A 17,410-nucleotide genomic window follows, 5' to 3' on the forward strand; every position below is an offset into this window, starting at 1 on the left:
TTTATATCTAAATATTTTTAATTAATATTAAAATCACTTCTTAGTGTGTACATATTTCAAGTCTCAATCCATTACAAAAAAATATAATAAACAATGTATGTAACTAGTGAGACAAATAACATAATATAAATTTCATTAAAATAAAATATATAATAACAATTTACATGTTTGCTAGGACATCCATATACCAATCGAACACTAACTCTTGCTCATATACGCTAAAAGGTGCACTAGGCCAAACATCATGATAAATCTCAGTTAAAATTTTACCCTAAGGCTCTCGAAGAAAGTCCGCTAAAATAGCTAATGCTTCCCAATCAGTAATTTCTACGTAATTATCCAATTCAACTCTTTTTATCTTAAAGAGGTGTACATTTTCAGGAACGGAAACATCAGGGCCCATCTTAAATTCCTTAAACTCCCTAAATTTCTTTTCTCTTTCCCTTCATTCAGTCCTTCGATCCCTTAACGCATTTTGTCTTGCCCTTGGGACATTCCTGATGACTTCAGGCTCCGAGTCTGAATCATTATAGAAATAAGTCCTGCGACGATATACCCTTCTACGTTGTCCCCTTCCTTGACTTCAAGAACTCTTACTTGGAGTAATTCGAACTTGTCTTTGTTCAGCCATATCTGAAATGGGACCAAGGAAACAATAAGAATGGCTTCAACCATTCAATGTGACAACATATATCACAATTACTTATAGAAGGATATTAATTTAAGGGATTAAGTCTAACCGAAGTTTCTATTTAAGAAATCAAGCGTATTCCTCTGGCCAATTCTTAATATATTTATTAATGATCTTAGTAAAGCTGGAACACAGTTACTGTTATACCAAGCATTATGGCAAAAATATGTACTTCACTAAACCAGTAGCACATACAAGAAAATTGATTTAGCATATGTAGGTTTCTTTACACCCACGAATATAACCAACACATATGTCTGATATTACTGAACAACAAGATATGTCTGCACGTGACAACTTGATGATACTACATAAAACTTTCATAATGCTTTTTTTTTAATAAAAAAATGTAGTAATTGCTTGCACAGTAAAGTGATGATCCCTTGTTTACACCCCATATACAACTATTCCTCTTTGTATATACCCTTTCAGTGGAGTGCTATTTACATGGCCCCTTTTGTTTTTCAAAAAAAATTGGTAATAACATGGACCAAGAAGGAATCTGGGTTTACTTTGATAAGCATCTAGGTTATTTTAAACTTGTCCACCGCAACAAAATATTTGTCTATTTTAGCAGAAAACACAATTAGTTTCATCGGGTTTCCTCTTGATTCCCATTAAGAGAATTCCCGTCAGAATGAGACAAAAGACAAATTGAACAAAGAGCAACGTTTGTTAACAGTGGGTTATTCCATAGAAAGTACATAACAGAGAAATATTCTAATATCTTCGTTACTCGATTCTTGTTCTAACAATATACACAAGAAAAATTGATCACCTAATATTGTAACCTTTTTTATGCAGATTTAATTCTTCAGTCTTTCTGTCACAAACTAGGAATCAATTAAATACAACCTGGCTCTGATACCATTGATAGTTAAATTTGAGTAACAGAGACATAGAATTTGTGTACCTGTTAACAACAACGGAAGATATTTGCAGAATCTGTTCCAATCAATTGCCCGAATCCGTTTTCGTCTCTCTTGGAAATGAAATTCTTGTTCACGAACTAAATACTTTTTTCTTTTATTTTACTGTGTTTCTATCTTTGTAGGGAGATTATTATCGAGTGTTTTTTCTCTGAAGAAGGGGATCGTTGATTTATAGAGAGGAGAAGTTCTCAGAGAAAATAAAACCACCGTAAAAAACTAACCCACGTTGATCTCCACGCTCCCCCTTACTTCTCAACGTGCGATAGTTTTATTTTAGGAGTTAAACCTTCCCTAGGTAACTTCCCTTAATTATATCTCCTTTAAAAAACAGGTCGGGTCAGTCCATATGGGCGACCCGCGACCCAAATTCAATGTCCAACACAACTAGTTTATAGATTTGCAAGTAAAAGGTGTTGGGAAATGTGTCAGACTAATAAAAAGGTAAAAATATTTAAAAGAGAAAAGCAATAAATTGCACAAAATAAAACAAGACAAAATTTATGTGGTTCGGCAATTTTTTCTTACTTTACAACTACACAAAGAATATCTCTTTATTATTTAAAGAGAAAGAAGAAGTTGAAACATGATATGCAAATGAAAATGCAGACCCCTTTTATAGGCATTTGAATGCCCTGCCGACGTAAGCGCTTACGTCATAAGAAAAGATTCAACCTGCCGACGTAAGCACTTACGTCATAAAAAAAGAATTCAAAAATAAATTCTCTCGCCTATCATTTTTCTTCTCTCTTTGACTTTTCTTTGTTTTATTTTATCTACTTTTCTTTCTTTCACATGCAACAACAAGTTTGCTCCTATCAAAAGGAAAAACAAAATCTTCTATATACATTTTGACACACAAGTGATCTTATTTATTCCTCACAAAGTTCTAGTATCTTGAAAGGAAAAATGTAAGGTGTATGTTGCCTTCTACCTCAGAGAAAGGTTCAACAGACACCATTAGAAAATATGAGATTGTAAGTGATTAGTTTTAGGCCATTCAAAATCTTAGGAAGATTGAGAAGTCGATCATCTGTCTTTTAATATGATTTGGGTCAGTTCTTTTTTCTCATTCACATTCAGTACACGTCACCTGTCAAGTGTAGAGACATCATCAAGGTAAGGAAATTCGCTCATAAAATAAAGAAAAATGGGTCAAAAATATTTCTTTACCATGCGAAAAGATCGTTTATACCCTCCGTTATACTTTGGTCCACCCTTACCCTCACGTTACAAAAGTGGTGCAAAAATACCCCTCCTCCATTAGGGCCCTCCACCATGGCCATCATCATCCCACGTATACTGACATTTAGCTTAGGTAGACGCCACGTGGAATGCCATCTCACCATTCAAACTCCATTTTACCCCTCCCTCCACGTTTTCATCTTCCACCACTATCACCCCCTTCACCCAAAAATAAATATTTAAATGAAAACGTAAGATTTGTTGATTACTAATTTCTGCTGATTCTTAGAGGCATTTTATTTTTCATGCCAACTTATACTAATTTGTGTCAGAAATTCTTCTTGTTTTCTACGGTTCGAATTTAACTTTCCATTTTGCGTGTGATTCATAGTTTTTCAGTATGCCAAAGTTGTGGGTACACTGGTACTATGATTGTACTTTTTATCCATGGTTTGGCTGTGACTATAGCCAGGTATGAAAGGTTTTAGCTTTTTACTATTTAGGATTTGCGTACAATTATTCTATGTTAGTATATGGAACTTTTTGTAATAGTCGGATCTAGTTCTAGTTTAATGGTTCTTAATGTGGTACCAATGGATAATTTGTTGATAGCTAATAGAGTAAGAGAACGGTGGCTGGCATTTTGTTTTTGTTTTTGTTTTTGTTTTTCCTTCAATATGATAGACGCCAAATGTTCAAAATTAATGTGAGATGCGGCAGCAGCAATGGAACTATGGAAATAAGGTAGTGGTCTTTGTGATTTCTTTTTGAATTCAAAGAGAGAAAAAGAAAAATGTGGCAGCGGTGATTGAGTGAGGGAGGAGATGGTGGTCGAAGAAGAAGGAGGAGGAGGATAAAATGGGGTTGGGATGGTGACATGGCATGCCATATGATTGTGGCCATGTTGGAGGGCCTCAAGGGAGGAGGGGTATTTTTGCGTATAAATATAAATGATCCTTTTCTCGCTGTACAAGGGTCTTTTTGAGGATAGTCCCATTGATCAACAACAACAACAACAACAACAACAACAACAACAACCCAGTATAATCCCACTTAGTGGGGTCTGGGGAGGGTAGTGTGTACGCAGACCTTACCCCTACCTTGGGGTAGAGAGGCTGTTTCCAAATAGACCCTCGGCATCCTTCCCTCCAAGAACTTCCCACCTTGCTCTTGGGGAGACTCGAACTCGCAACCTCTCGGTTGGAAGTGGAGGTTGCTTACCATCAGAGCAACCCCTCTTGTCTTAAAATTTGAAATGTCTCCCCCGAGTTTGAAGACTTAAAACTTGGGATGAGCTAACATTAAGAATTTGAATCAACAAAATTAAACTACTATCTTTAATTGTGAAATAAATAATTACGTCTTTCAGTTAACTAATTAGCAAAAGAATTTTATTTAATTCTTTTCAAAATTCATTATACAAATAAAATTATTTGTCAAGTTGAGAAAACTCTTAGAGAATATTGAGAAAAATCGATTATAGTGTAGTATACTAAGAGTCAAATTGATTAATTTGAAGCAATTAGGATAAAATAGTATAAGATAAATATATTATAAATGAATTATTATTTTTTATTTGCATTTAGTCCAATAAATGATAATATCTCATTATATTATTTGTTATATTAAGTTATTCGCAGTAAAATATTAACTTAACATTAATACTCATTTTTACACTTTACATTATCACTATCAATTTTTTTAAGGTGCATGGCCAATCTTTTCATTCCCAATCTTTAAAAGACTAAAATATTTAATTTTTTAGTTTGTGTTGTCTGATAAATATTCAGAAAATCATACGAAAAGTATTTTTTTTTTAGGTCATATGAATTTTCACAAAATATTTCGACATAAGTCCCCTTAAATGACAGAATATTTCGACACAATTCCCCTTAAATGACAAAATATTTCGACATAAGTAAAATCACACTTTCTGTTTAATTAAAGGTTAGATGCAATAAGTCAAATATCATAGGAACTAAAGCTAGATAAAATAATAACTCATACATCAACATTTTTATTTTTCCTATAAAATATACGGTCACGTGCATGTCTATATGATTTTAATTTTTAACTACTCTACTATTAGTATATGATTGTAGTAAGCTAACTTGTCTCTCTCTTTTCTTTTCTTTTCTTTTCTTTTCTTTTCTTTTTTCTTTTTTTATTTTTAATTTTCAAAAATAACATTAGCAACACATTGAAAATATGGATATTTCATGTGCACTTTTTTTTTTTGTCTATTTAAAAAAGAATAATATTTTTTTTATTTGAAAATAATTTAGTGTAGAACTTCTCATTTTATTCCTAATGATATGTTCTTATAATCACAAAAACATTATAATGTGCTTAGAATCATAAACTTTTTAAACAACTTTATTTATAATGTACTTTGTATCTAGTCAAACATTATCACAAAAGACGAAACGAAAAACATAATAAATTACATTAATCAATCTTTATATCGATCTTTGTTGATACCATCCAAACTTGATAATATATGGAGGTAAATAAGGCAACTTCTATCGGAAAAGCATTGACTAAATTACCTAATATCAGCCTTTTATTTGTTTCATAAAGAAAAAAGCTTTATTTACTTTTCCACTTTGTGCCGAACTCTTTTTCGAATTTTCACTATCTATTCTCTTTTTAGTGTTCTTAAAAAGCTAGACTTTCAATTAAATATGATATATTTGACAATCCAATCTCAGCCTTGACTATGATGATTATTGTTCCAATGAATCCAGCCTGGAGGAAGTCATAGTTTAGTATGGTTTTTAGTCTAAGATAGTTAGTTAATGGTAATGTTGTATCTTACTATCTCACTTTTCACTGCAGACCTTTTTATTAGCTTTTCCTTTAGCTTTGCATTTTTTTTCTACATTTCATATTGTTCTTATTTTTCTTACGATTTATGTGGATTACTAATATTGTCTCCTTTTGTCTTTTTGTTTTCTTGAGCTGAGGGTCTTTCAGAAACAACCTTTCTACTCCTTCATAGTAGGGGTAAGGTCTGCATACACACTACCCTCCTCAGATCCCATTAGAGGGATTTTACTTGGTTGTTGTTGTTGTTGTTTTTGTTTATAGAACTAAATCAAAGGTAAACATGTTGGAGTTGGTGAAGTAGCTAGTTTATTTGCTATATCACAAGGTAAACTTGGACCCCCGAATCTATTACGCATATGTATAAAATGAATTTTTTAATACAAATACATATGCCAAAGTTACTGAATTTTATCGAACCCTTAACTTCTTTTGTGACTTCACCCTGAACACGGCTATGGCAAAAGTGACATTAGGTAAATAAAATTTAACCACTTCATCAAGAGTGACAATATATACTCAGTCTAGTTATCCTGACTCATCTCATTTGTAAATGTACAGTCTGAGATTTTTATGAACTAGCCTCTCAGTCATTTACTTCTACAATGTTAACATGAAGTAACACAGAAAGTCTACTATGCCTGAGTGAGGATGGATATTTCAGCGCACTCTATGTCTATGTCAGTATCAAAACAATAAATGCAGTCATGTATTACTTAAACAAACTTTTTTCACTTAATTGGTGCCATTTTCGAAATCCAATATGTTGTTACATAACGAAGCCAATAAAAAAGGCAAAGAAATTTAGCTATTACCGGTCTCTTGATAGTGTGTAACTATGGCAGTATCCCCCCCCCCCCCTTTTTAACATATGTGATTAGAATAATTTGTAGATATATATATGTCAACCAGAAAACTTGAAATCGAAAAGTGTTTTTTCTGTTTTCCAGGGTGACGACAATATCAGCGCTATATCAACAAGGAGATAGTTGTCGAAGTCAATCATGAAAAACCATAAGCTATAAGGCTCACCAAGAAAAAATGTTTTCATTAAGATCAGAAACTTCATAACCTATTACTAGTTGACTTCCAACTTGGAAACGTCATACTATGATTATGAAACCTGCATGTCTTCATTCTTCACCATTGTACACTCGCATGTGCAAACACATATCGTGTATTTATTGATTCCGTATAAGCATCGAGTGCAGGTAAACTTTTTCTAACCTGAGGTGTTCATTCAGGTGCTAGTTCTCAATTCCCGGTTAGAGTGGCCAACATGGCTCATAAACGGCGCGTACAAAGCTTACCAAATTGTCGTTTGAGTCCCATTCCCTATTCGCTCTGGTGTTTGACAAAACCGGTGACCAGTAATTGTAAAAATAGCACGGGCTAGCCAGTTTTCGGACTGGTCATTCAAAAATACCGGTGTTTGCAAAGTCATTAAAATATAGTGCTGCAACACAGAAAGTTCCAGCATAATATACTGGAGATCGATGCACCTGTGTATAACTTCCAGCATATTATGCTAGAACTCCAACACGCGGAAAGTTCTAGTATATTATGTTGGACCGGTATATTATACTGGAACTCCAATATAATATACTAGAGTTCCAATATACTTATGTTGGAACTTATACTGGAGTATTTTTTCGAATTTTGAACAGCGTTTTCGTTTAGATTTATCTTTACATGAAAAATGGTTAAATTTCCATTACTTTTGAAACTGTGGCTATTTTTGAATGACCACTTGTAAATCTGACTATTTTTGAATTTCTCCCCCAGTAATTGGCTTTCTGCAAAATTAGAATGTCCCAGCTATACCATCAAAAAACTTACTCATTTTCACCATTACAAATGCAACAATGGAGTGTTCAAGCAAGTGAAGAAAAATGATGCTGAGAATCTACTAGCTGAATAAATCAACATATAACAACCACACAGCCCAAGTAAAGAACATGAATATTACAAAAGGGTGGGGGGGAAGAGGAACAGATATAATCTCTTTCCAGGTAACACTTTAATACTTTATGCGGGATTATCCGAGACTTCGAGCTTCTGTCAGTCTATAAATCACGCTTCGTCTAACAAATACCCCTCTAATAAATATATATACTGCACACGGTGATAAATCCCATGGATTTACCCCTTAAATCGGACAACAATGCATGAGATATCATCTTTACTTTCTCTGATCAGTGCTTCGATCGCTAACTGCTTGGCTGCCTTCTGTGGGTCCTTGACTTTCCTCACAATGTCAACTGCCTCTTGATTAGACATTACCTGAAGAATCCGAAATCAGAAGCAAGAAAACAAGAAGTTGCACCAGAGTGCCAGAATGGGAAGGGAATAGGGAGAATGTTGGAGCAAACCGCACCTTCCATAGACCATCGCTTGCAAGTATGAGGAGATCTGTATCCCCATCGACATCAGCATTTGTTACATCAGGATCAGAGCTCAGGTGCGATTTCAGATTCTTGTCCCCAAAAGCGCGAGATACAGCTAGTTGGCCGTTCACTCTAGCAACATCTCCTGAGATTATACAGAGTATATATATAATAAGCAGGTCATTAACAATCTCCAAATACAACAATACTTGAGACACCTTTTAAGTCTAGATCAAATCCGTTTAGTTTGGATGTAAGGCACCCCGAAGGACTCTTGTGGTTTCTAACTCTAGCTACGAGTAGATTTTTAAACAAAGATATTAGATCACTATCTTCTTTCTTTCTTTTTTCTCCCTTTCACCACAAAGCACAAGTGAACCAGCAACAGTGAAATGAGATATTTTAGATCAGAACATCATATCAGATAAACGAAAAAGGATAGTTGACACATGGTTAAGTTCTACCAAAAAAAAAAAAAGAACGACTGACCAGCTTATGCAACTATAAAAAGGAAGTCTATCGATCAAAAAGAATATTTTTGGTGAGCCACAAGCGGTAGATATCAAATCATTAATCAGAACAAGCACCTGGTGTTATAAAGGTTGTAAAAACGAGAGGAAAAGACTTTCTCAAGAATTTGAAGGAAAGGGCAGTTGTCTCATTTAATGGTCTTCGGCACCTCACCTCATCTGCTAGCTTCTTTGAGGTTAAGTTAGGTCCAATGTCCATTTCTTTTTACATGGTATCAGAAGATCTTAAATATTTCAAGCCTTCTCCCATTTTTCTAATCTTTTTGATAGCCTCTAAACCACATGTCTAGTGAAGAGAAGCAAATGTGGGGCTTTCTGATTAATTAAATCATTCTTCTTCTTATTCTTTTTTTATTGATAAGGACCACTCGCCGAGACCCCCTCAGGAACAACAGTAGTGATTGGTGATTCTAACTCTCAACCTCCTGGTTAGAGGTGGAGATTCCTTCCACGAGGCCAACACTCTCTTGTCATTCCAATTAATTAAAAAATTTAAACTCCTTTCCACCACCTTCTGCTTCAAGCACTGCAGTTGGAATATTTCTTCTTGGAAGAAAACTTATTGCAATTAGTCGGATGTGGTTCTTCTGCTCTTGTTAGTAAAGAACTTCTGCTCTATTCACTATTAGTTCCTCAATCCATGTCAAAGATAGTCTCAGATCCTTCGTGCACTAACACATAATAAACCACCTAAAAAATTTGACAATCAAAGTCTGTAGCCCGCTTCCGCACTCCAACACTCAAAGGACAGGCAGATCCATTTTTTTTAATCAAACACAATGTTTGCAAATGAACTTCACAGTGTACAACCTACAGAACCTATTAAAAGAATTTTTCTGTAAAAAAACCTACTAATCATTCTCTAGAATAAAAACATCAACCACCAATTATTTCATCTAATTTATTTCCCAATTACCTAACTTGTGCAAAAAAAAAAAAAATCATGTTTGTTCGACACAAATTCATGTCACTGGCTCATCTTCACAAATAGTTTTGATCATGGTATATTCATCAGGTAATGTAACCGAACCAGACATGTGGATGTTGAAAATGCAAATGTAGTTTCCACAATCAACACATAGTCCACACACCCACAAAGAGCACAGAAAAATCGGCTTTAACCCGACACCTCACACTCAAGAAGTAGACACTTCCATTTTGAAACTGGTGTCTTTACTTTGGTGGTGCTTGGTGAGGGGTGGAGAAAACTGGAAGGAGTGAAAGAAGGCTTCAAACTTGGTCGTCAAATTCGGCAGGGAGAGTCCTTCCTAGCTAGAGATCTTGACCCAAATAGAGACTTCATTAACGGGCTGTAAACAACTATTTCTAAATTTTGGTAAATGGACTTCGGCAAACATCTATCGTTAACACACTTCTATGTTTTTATTAGCTCGTATAATGTTTGGAGAAACAGTGCATCAAAGAAAGCTTAACATGCAATTCACAGTCCAACTCATGAAGCATTTTTCATTTACTCTGCAGAAAAAATTGTTATTATCCAGAATCCAGTTCTCCTGTCCCTTTACCCTTTACCCTTTACTCGGTTAGTCCTTGAGCACAGCTGCCATTTCCTCTGCTTTTTGTCCCAGAAAGATTGGGTACAGTTAGTCCAACTAATAAGATTGTCTATTCCTCCTCTTCTAACAAAACCGTATGAAGTGTTTTTTATCATCAGAAATATTCACGTTCAAAAGTGAGTTAATAGCAGGTAAATTCTCAAACATCATCCTAACTACAATTATTAAAGCAATTTTCAGGAAAAACCCCAAACAGTTTGCATTACATTTGTAGAACTCTGACTTTTCCACATTAACCTCGAAAACACTAGCAAATATCTGCAATCACATAAAACCACAAAATTTGGACTCCTAATCCTGAGCCCTAACAACGTAAGATGAAGTATCACATAAATTAGGTGTAAGATATTAAACTAGATATCATTGGTTTTATTAGAAGCATATAATTGGCACTAATCCACTCAGGTCTCTGTTTCGAGCCCCTAAGAATGGAGAATTTCCTAGTAGGGAGCGTTTCACCCTTAAATGGGCCTTAGAGCACGAATCTGGATTAGTCAGTCCAGTGGATTCCGGAATAACAGAAAGTTAAACCCCCCCAAAAAAAGGAAATCTTATTACAAAAAAAAATGGTATTATCTATTTTATTAAGAAAAAGTGAAGAGGGACCATACAGGCCTATGACTAAGGTACTATATATGTATGAACCAAGTTAGGACGACTTAAAGAACTAATTGATACAAGCCATTTTCAATTTGTACTAAAAGATACATTGAATAGAGAAAACAACAACACTATTATATCCACAGGAGCAAATCATGTCAGCACTTATAAAAGGAAAAGAAAAACACAGCATATGAGAAGCACCTGGCATGTTGGAGACAAAACCACCTCTGTTTTCAATGTCGCCTCGCTCAGTGTTTGGTTCATGATCAATTGATAGCTGGATGGCCTGACCCCTCCTAGAAAGTACTGCTCTGGAATCTCCAACATTTGCTACCCATAACTTACGACCATTTATAAGAATTGCAGTCACAGCAGTAGAGCCACCTCTTCCAAGATCAGGACTGTGTGAAAGAATAGCTTGATCTGTTCTCTCATATGCTTTTAAGATTGCCCTATGAGGGTCATTCCGAAAATCCTCCTAGAAGTTTTAAATGTAAAAGGTGAGAGAAACTCAAAGCAAACCGCCCACCCACCCACCACCCACCCACTAACACCCAAAAGTAAAACAATAACCCCAACATTTTATTTGAAAGTAAAGAAATAAAGCTGCCCAAGATTAAATTATCACGCATTTGATGCATTTAATGTCAAAAGTAACGCATTAGGATTTTGTTCTTGGCATGACACCCTTATTCTGAGTTGATCTCTAAACAAAACTTTAGCTTCTGCGATTGTTCCATGACCAATTTTGAGCTGAATGATCTAGCTAGAGCACCAATAGCATTTTTCAATAAAAACCACCATATGCAAGGTATAGAAAGGGGAGAAATAGGAAGCATGTTTAGACTATGTTTGAATGAAAATCGACGACATAGCCATCATTGTATGCCCCAAGTAAATTATCTTACTTAAAACACAGATAACACAACGAGCCAAGCAATTCTCACAAATCGTAGAAGTTTATTTTTGCTGATCTACCTAAAACCACAATTTACCTCATTTAAGATATTGGAAAACAAATGCTTCTGTAAATAGGCAGGAACACTATCTCCCAAATGGCCATCATAAATAGCAAAAAGTCCTAGTTCACGCCCTTGCAACTGGACGAACTTAGCAACATGGAAATCCTCCATGGGATGACTAGCTTTCCCCTTAACCAGGCTGAAACCATACTTTGTAGGCCCTTGATTGCTTCTTCCTTTTCCCGAACTACATAATGACCGTCCTCCTGCAAGCTAAACACAAAATGATACATCAGCTTTCTGAACCCAGCCAAATATGTAATGCAGACAAACCATAAATTGAGACTGAACAATCACCCCACCAAAATTTACTATAACAACTAAATTCCAGATGATATGGAAGTAAAATTCTTGAAGTCATTAATCAGGCTTTCTTAGAAAGAGGACCAACAGAACACCAATCATGAAAAATGTCAATAGTAATTCCTGCAGCGGGAGAGGGGTAAAGTTGTAATACTACATGTACCAACAAAACCAGAGGATAGAATGCTAAATATCAGAGAATTACTCCCCATCAAATACGCTCTCATTGCGGAAATTTCATCAAAAACACTATATGCAGGTAGGACAAACAGACGAAGCCAGAACTTTAGGAGGCCAACTGAGAAGAAAATAAACAGATTAAGGTTCCCAAGGGCTTCTAGAAACATGTGTTCTACGAAGGGCCAAAGGTCAGTCGTTCAAAGATGGTTAATCTATATCTATATTATTATAAAAGCACGAATATAATGTTAGTAGACAAAAATAGCCTTAATTACATCAAGCTTTCCATTAAATCAATAGGTTATATTGGTTAAAAAACATATTGAGATAAATATGGAGTTTTAAATAAATACGTACTCTAAATATGGTCTTCTTTCATTGTTGAAACCAAATTGTAAACATCATCCAAAAACTTAAATGAGTCCAATTAATTGCAGCACTTCATTCAAAAAAAGGAGACGAAAATATTCTATATGATGTTGAATCACAATAATGTCATAACTAATGTGAAATATATAAACAACGAAAAAAAGTAAGCAAACAAGTAATTTAATTTATTGGAACTATACATTGAACCCTAAATTATACAAGGATTAATATTTCGGATAACTAATATTTAGGAGTTAGGACTTTGAAACTAAATTTGTAGCCTATCTTATTCATACAAGGCTTACTTAGTATTAAAAGCGCCTTTATTCTTGAATTCAGAAGCGTCATATTTTCTGATATTTTTTTTGGGGGGGAGGGGTTTACATGTAGATTTTTATGGAGTTGATTTCTTTAAATATCACTCAAAATTGTGCAAGAAAGTCAGTTTCTTTGTTTTGTAGCAGCTCTAAGCTCCTGATGTGGCAATTCTTTTTGAATCCAAAGTTTAAACATAAAAAGTCATATTGTAATCGTTTTACTAACTCGCTCCAGTGACTCGACCTACTAGGCTTTATTAAATTTTACATAAGAGAGCCCGCATTCTCATCTAGGGTTTATTTTGGCTTTTTTACTATCTATTGTTTGAATTAAAGAACGACATGTGGGGTTAGAGTTTATTTTAAATTCCTTGATTTTTCTTCTCGATCCACTATCAAATTTCATCTTCAAAAATAAAGATTCGGACTAGACTGAGAAAAAGCACAAAATCACCTAAAAGGAGAAAAGGAGAGGAAGCCATTGTTACTTTATTTTATCAAAATAAGGCTCTGTCATGTAAAAATAAAAGCTAGTGGGTTTGACATTAGAGCATGTCAGCAAAATGGTTAATAGTTGGCTTTTTATGTTTTAAACTTTGGCTTAAAACGCTACCATAAGAGCTAAAGCCACCTGAAAATTTCAGGCAAAAATATCACTTAAATATGCTGCGTGACTTTGTAGGTGAAAAAGTAAAAATATACTTCCTCCGTCTCCATTTATGTGACATTTTTCGCTTATCGAAATTCAAATTTCTTAATTTTGACCTTGAATTTGAACATAAAATCTTTAAAATTTTGGAAATAAAACTTATATATTTGGAAAGTACATAAAAAGTACTATAAGTCACAATAATTAACAACTCAAAATATTTAAAGGCATATAAAAGAATCTCGGTCAACGAAGAATTGGTTTGACTCTTGAAATCCGTACACTTTACATAATGGGACAGCGGGAGTAGTTATTTTTCTATTTCAAAATAAAGAAAAGCGACTTTATAAGTGAAATAGCAAAATAGAGTAACTTTTCAATTACAAACCAAAGAAAAGTGACTTTCTTACATAATTTTCATTAGTTGAATGACCGTATGAAAAGTCAACTCAATATTTATGCTACAGTAAGGCGTTTGCACGAACTCATAAAAATAATTCCGTGCAAGAATCAACAAAAGCAAATTGCTATACAATTCTGTAAGTTACTATCCAATCCATATGCTTCCTCCTTATTTTAAGTAGTGAAGTTTTGAATCGGTAAAAAATTTTGAATTTCTTTGAAGCCAACACTCCAAGACAACAGCAACAACATACCTAGTATTATCCAACACTCCAAGACATAATTGTAATAAGTTTTTAAATTTTATTATATGTTCCCCTCAATTTATGTTTTGCAACTATATATGTGTATTTTTTGGAAGAGCTAAAAGTAAGGAAGGGGATTCATCCACACCAGAAAGACGACCAAGTATATCCTATGTATGATAATGCTAAGTATGGAGATTTTTAATAAGTTACATGTACTTTGAAACAAGGGTAATAAAAAGTGATAAGTCATCCAAATTTCATGAACTAATTTCATTATTAATTTACCTACAAATGTTTAGCTTTATGAAGTTATTTTGTGACATTCAATGTAGCCTCAAAATTAAAGTGAGATTAGTTTGTGAAACAAGTCAACCATGAAGGATAAATGTAAGAATTACCATCCTCAAAACCTCTACTATGTAATAATAAATCAATGTAAAATAATGAATACTTTATTTATAGGAGAAAAATTTATGGGAAAATGAAAAATGTTCATAGCATGATAATGAATAATCAGTGGGTTGAGTCATATATAGTCCTTATTTACTAACGAGCTGAGATACAATTGTAACATTAATGTAGAAGCTTGCTTTATGAGTAAATATAATAAAGTATCTTTACGAGTTATACATAATGGCCATGATAGGTGTATTGTTTATGAAATAAAATTACTTAAGTAATCATACAAGGATAGTAGTATGTAGAGGTTTTGACGACATATGTATGTACATACAGATCGGGGCCAATATGGCTACAAACATGTGCTTATTTTATGAATTTAACTTTTCCCTCCAAAAACTAAAAGATATCCTTTAAATTTATATAAAAATAAGTACACTTACTTTTTCAATGACAAATGTTCAAACGATCCTCAATGTTGAATTATACTTGTGACGGCATGTTTTCTCAGTAGAGAACGTATTTCTGAATATGGCAAAGTAACCAAAGCAATAAACGAGAACATTTAACTAACCTAATTAAGTTGATCATTTTTGCAGGTTCGAACAATATCTAATCATTTTAAATTTAAGTATCATGTTGACTAAAGATTTACGTGCATCGCGCATACGTAGGAACTAGTAAAAACTGTTAAGGCAGCGAAGTCATGACACTCTGACACTAAGATGGCACTTTCCTGCAGCCAATCCTAGAGACTGCATAGGAAAAGGACAACATTTAATCCAAAATATTTCATAATAGAGCAATACATGTTAGCTTATTTTCACAAAAAGCAAAAGCCCCCTTTCGCCTAAGCCGTAGATATTAAGATAAATTAAAGACTCCTCATTCTTCCCCAGGACATAACTCAATAAGACCTGCATAATTTAGCTAAACCCCTAAAATAATTGCTTAAGAATGAATTTTAGTTTTCTATGGAAAAGCATCATTTACACCCCCTTTGGCGTGAACGCGGGACGCTTTGTGCACCGGGCTACTTGTTTTTTTTCTAAAGCATCATTTAAGGACTTCCATCATAAAAGCTAAAGGATCATCAGCCTTATCATACATAACCTAATTAAAGTAACAGCTAAACAATTAAGGATAATACTAAAAAGAAAAACAAATATGCATCTAGCAAAACCTAAAAGATTTAGCTGCCAATTAAACCTCACCTGCGAGAAGAGAGAATTGAAGCAACACAAATTACCCATATAATTCAATCACTCCTCAGCCGCCTACTATAGTAAGCAACATGTACCATAACCCCTCTTAAATTCCTGAAATTCACAACCTACAAAATCAAAGAAAGAATCTTGATCGTCAAATAGATGGGGTAAAAAACCAACAACCAAAACATATCCAAGAATCCATCTTTCTTCAAAAATAACCAAATTTTTCAAAAATCAAGATTTGGGTATTGCAAAAAATTCTCAACTTACCGATCCACCAGTCTCCAAAATTCCAAAGAGATAAATATTGATATAGCCAATAAGATTTGACTTTTGGCTTGACCAAAACTTAAATATGCAAGATGTATAATTAAACAGAAGCAAAATCAGAAATTAACAAAGAAATTTTAGAAGTTTGAAAAGTTTTGGAGATGGAATTAAATGGAGTTTGTGAAAGTGTTGGATTTGCTGTGGAGGCAAGAATGGCTGTCAAAAGACTTTTTGCCTTGGGTTTTTGGGCTTCCCTTATTGACTTTGCTGTCTTTATTATATTTTCTTTCATTATTGTTTGTACTAATGTTACAGCCAGTCAGAGGGGACTACTTGTTTTTTTCTTTCTTATAGTACAGCTGTGTTTCCGTTTTGTTTCCTTTTCTAACAGTGAAAATATTTAATTTAAGTGGTAAAATGAAAAAGCAGTTTAAGGAATTAGTACTATAATTTATTTTATTAACACAAAAAGTAGTACTAAAACTGATCATCAACTTTGTGACCATGTTTTTTGGTCAGCACTTGTACTTTTTAAATCTATTTCGACTTAATAAAGAACCTTGCTTTTCCACTGTTTATCACCAGTTTTTACCACTACCCTTATCGATCTTTTATTGAAACCTCTTTTTCTTATAACAAGATTTACTGTAGTGAACCAATAAAGGTTGTGGTGGAGTGGTAAGTATTTTTTCATCCTTAACCAGAGATCTCGAGTTTGAGCCCCTGGGTATGGAGTCGAGTTTGTTAGGGAGCGATTTACCCCTAATGTGGGATTTCACGAAGCGAATCTGAATTTAGTCGGGACCAATATAGAAATCAAAAAAAAATATTTACTGTAGTGTTACACACTTGCAATCACTGTAGCAAAAAGTAAAGTACAAAAGGATTGTCAACGGAATTAGAATCTGCAGTTTACGTGATTTGATGAGTTGGCCTGAATTATACCAAGAAAGTCCAAGCATATTATACAAGTGCACTAAGCTATTGTTTGAATATAGATTTGGTTAAAACATTAAAAAGAAGATTTTAAAATTATATTTAAAAATAATTTTTGACAGTTGAAGTTGTGTTTGAATATGTATTTTATTTGAAGAAAAAAAAAGTTAAAGTTTGTGAGTGGAAGAAAAAAAAAATCACCCAAAAACTGGTTTAATTTGAAAAAAAAAATCTTAATTGGTTTTTCAAAATTGATCATATTTCATAAACAAATAATATTTTTAATTTTTTTGAAAAAAAAGGTAGCCAAAGTCATGGCCAAACGAAAGCTAAGTATTTTATATTTTTTTCATGATAGTAGTGTATGGACCGCTCG

General features: G+C 33.8%; 1 protein-coding gene across 1 annotated transcript; it reads right to left on the reverse strand.

The window, feature by feature from the left end:
- Positions 1-7,514: 7,514 nt before the first annotated feature.
- On the reverse strand, positions 7,515-16,378 carry LOC104237563 (probable protein phosphatase 2C 10). Its single transcript, XM_009791734.2, has 6 exons — positions 16,099-16,378; positions 15,832-15,950; positions 11,724-11,963; positions 10,930-11,206; positions 8,009-8,163; positions 7,515-7,914 (listed from the first exon to the last, which is right to left on the reverse strand). The coding sequence occupies exons 2-6, from the start codon at positions 15,868-15,870 to the stop codon at positions 7,774-7,776; spliced, it is 852 nt and encodes a 283-aa protein (XP_009790036.1). The 5' UTR covers positions 15,871-15,950; positions 16,099-16,378; the 3' UTR covers positions 7,515-7,773.
- Between the last annotated feature and the right edge of the window lie 1,032 nt (positions 16,379-17,410).

The sequence above is a fragment of the Nicotiana sylvestris genome, chromosome 1 (genome assembly GCF_000393655.2).
Source record: "Nicotiana sylvestris chromosome 1, ASM39365v2, whole genome shotgun sequence".
In the NCBI taxonomy this organism is placed as follows: Eukaryota; Viridiplantae; Streptophyta; class Magnoliopsida; order Solanales; family Solanaceae; genus Nicotiana; species Nicotiana sylvestris.

Coding starts and splice junctions, on each gene's coding strand:
- LOC104237563 (XM_009791734.2), bottom strand. CDS start 15,870: ATGGGTAATTTGTGTTGCTTCAATTCTCTCTTCTCGCAG. Junction 11,964..15,831: donor TCAATTCTCTCTTCTCGCAG/GTGAGGTTTAAT, acceptor TTTTGTGTTTAG/CTTGCAGGAGGACGGTCATT. Junction 11,207..11,723: donor TTTCCAATATCTTAAATGAG/GTAAATTGTGGT, acceptor TAAAACTTCTAG/GAGGATTTTCGGAATGACCC.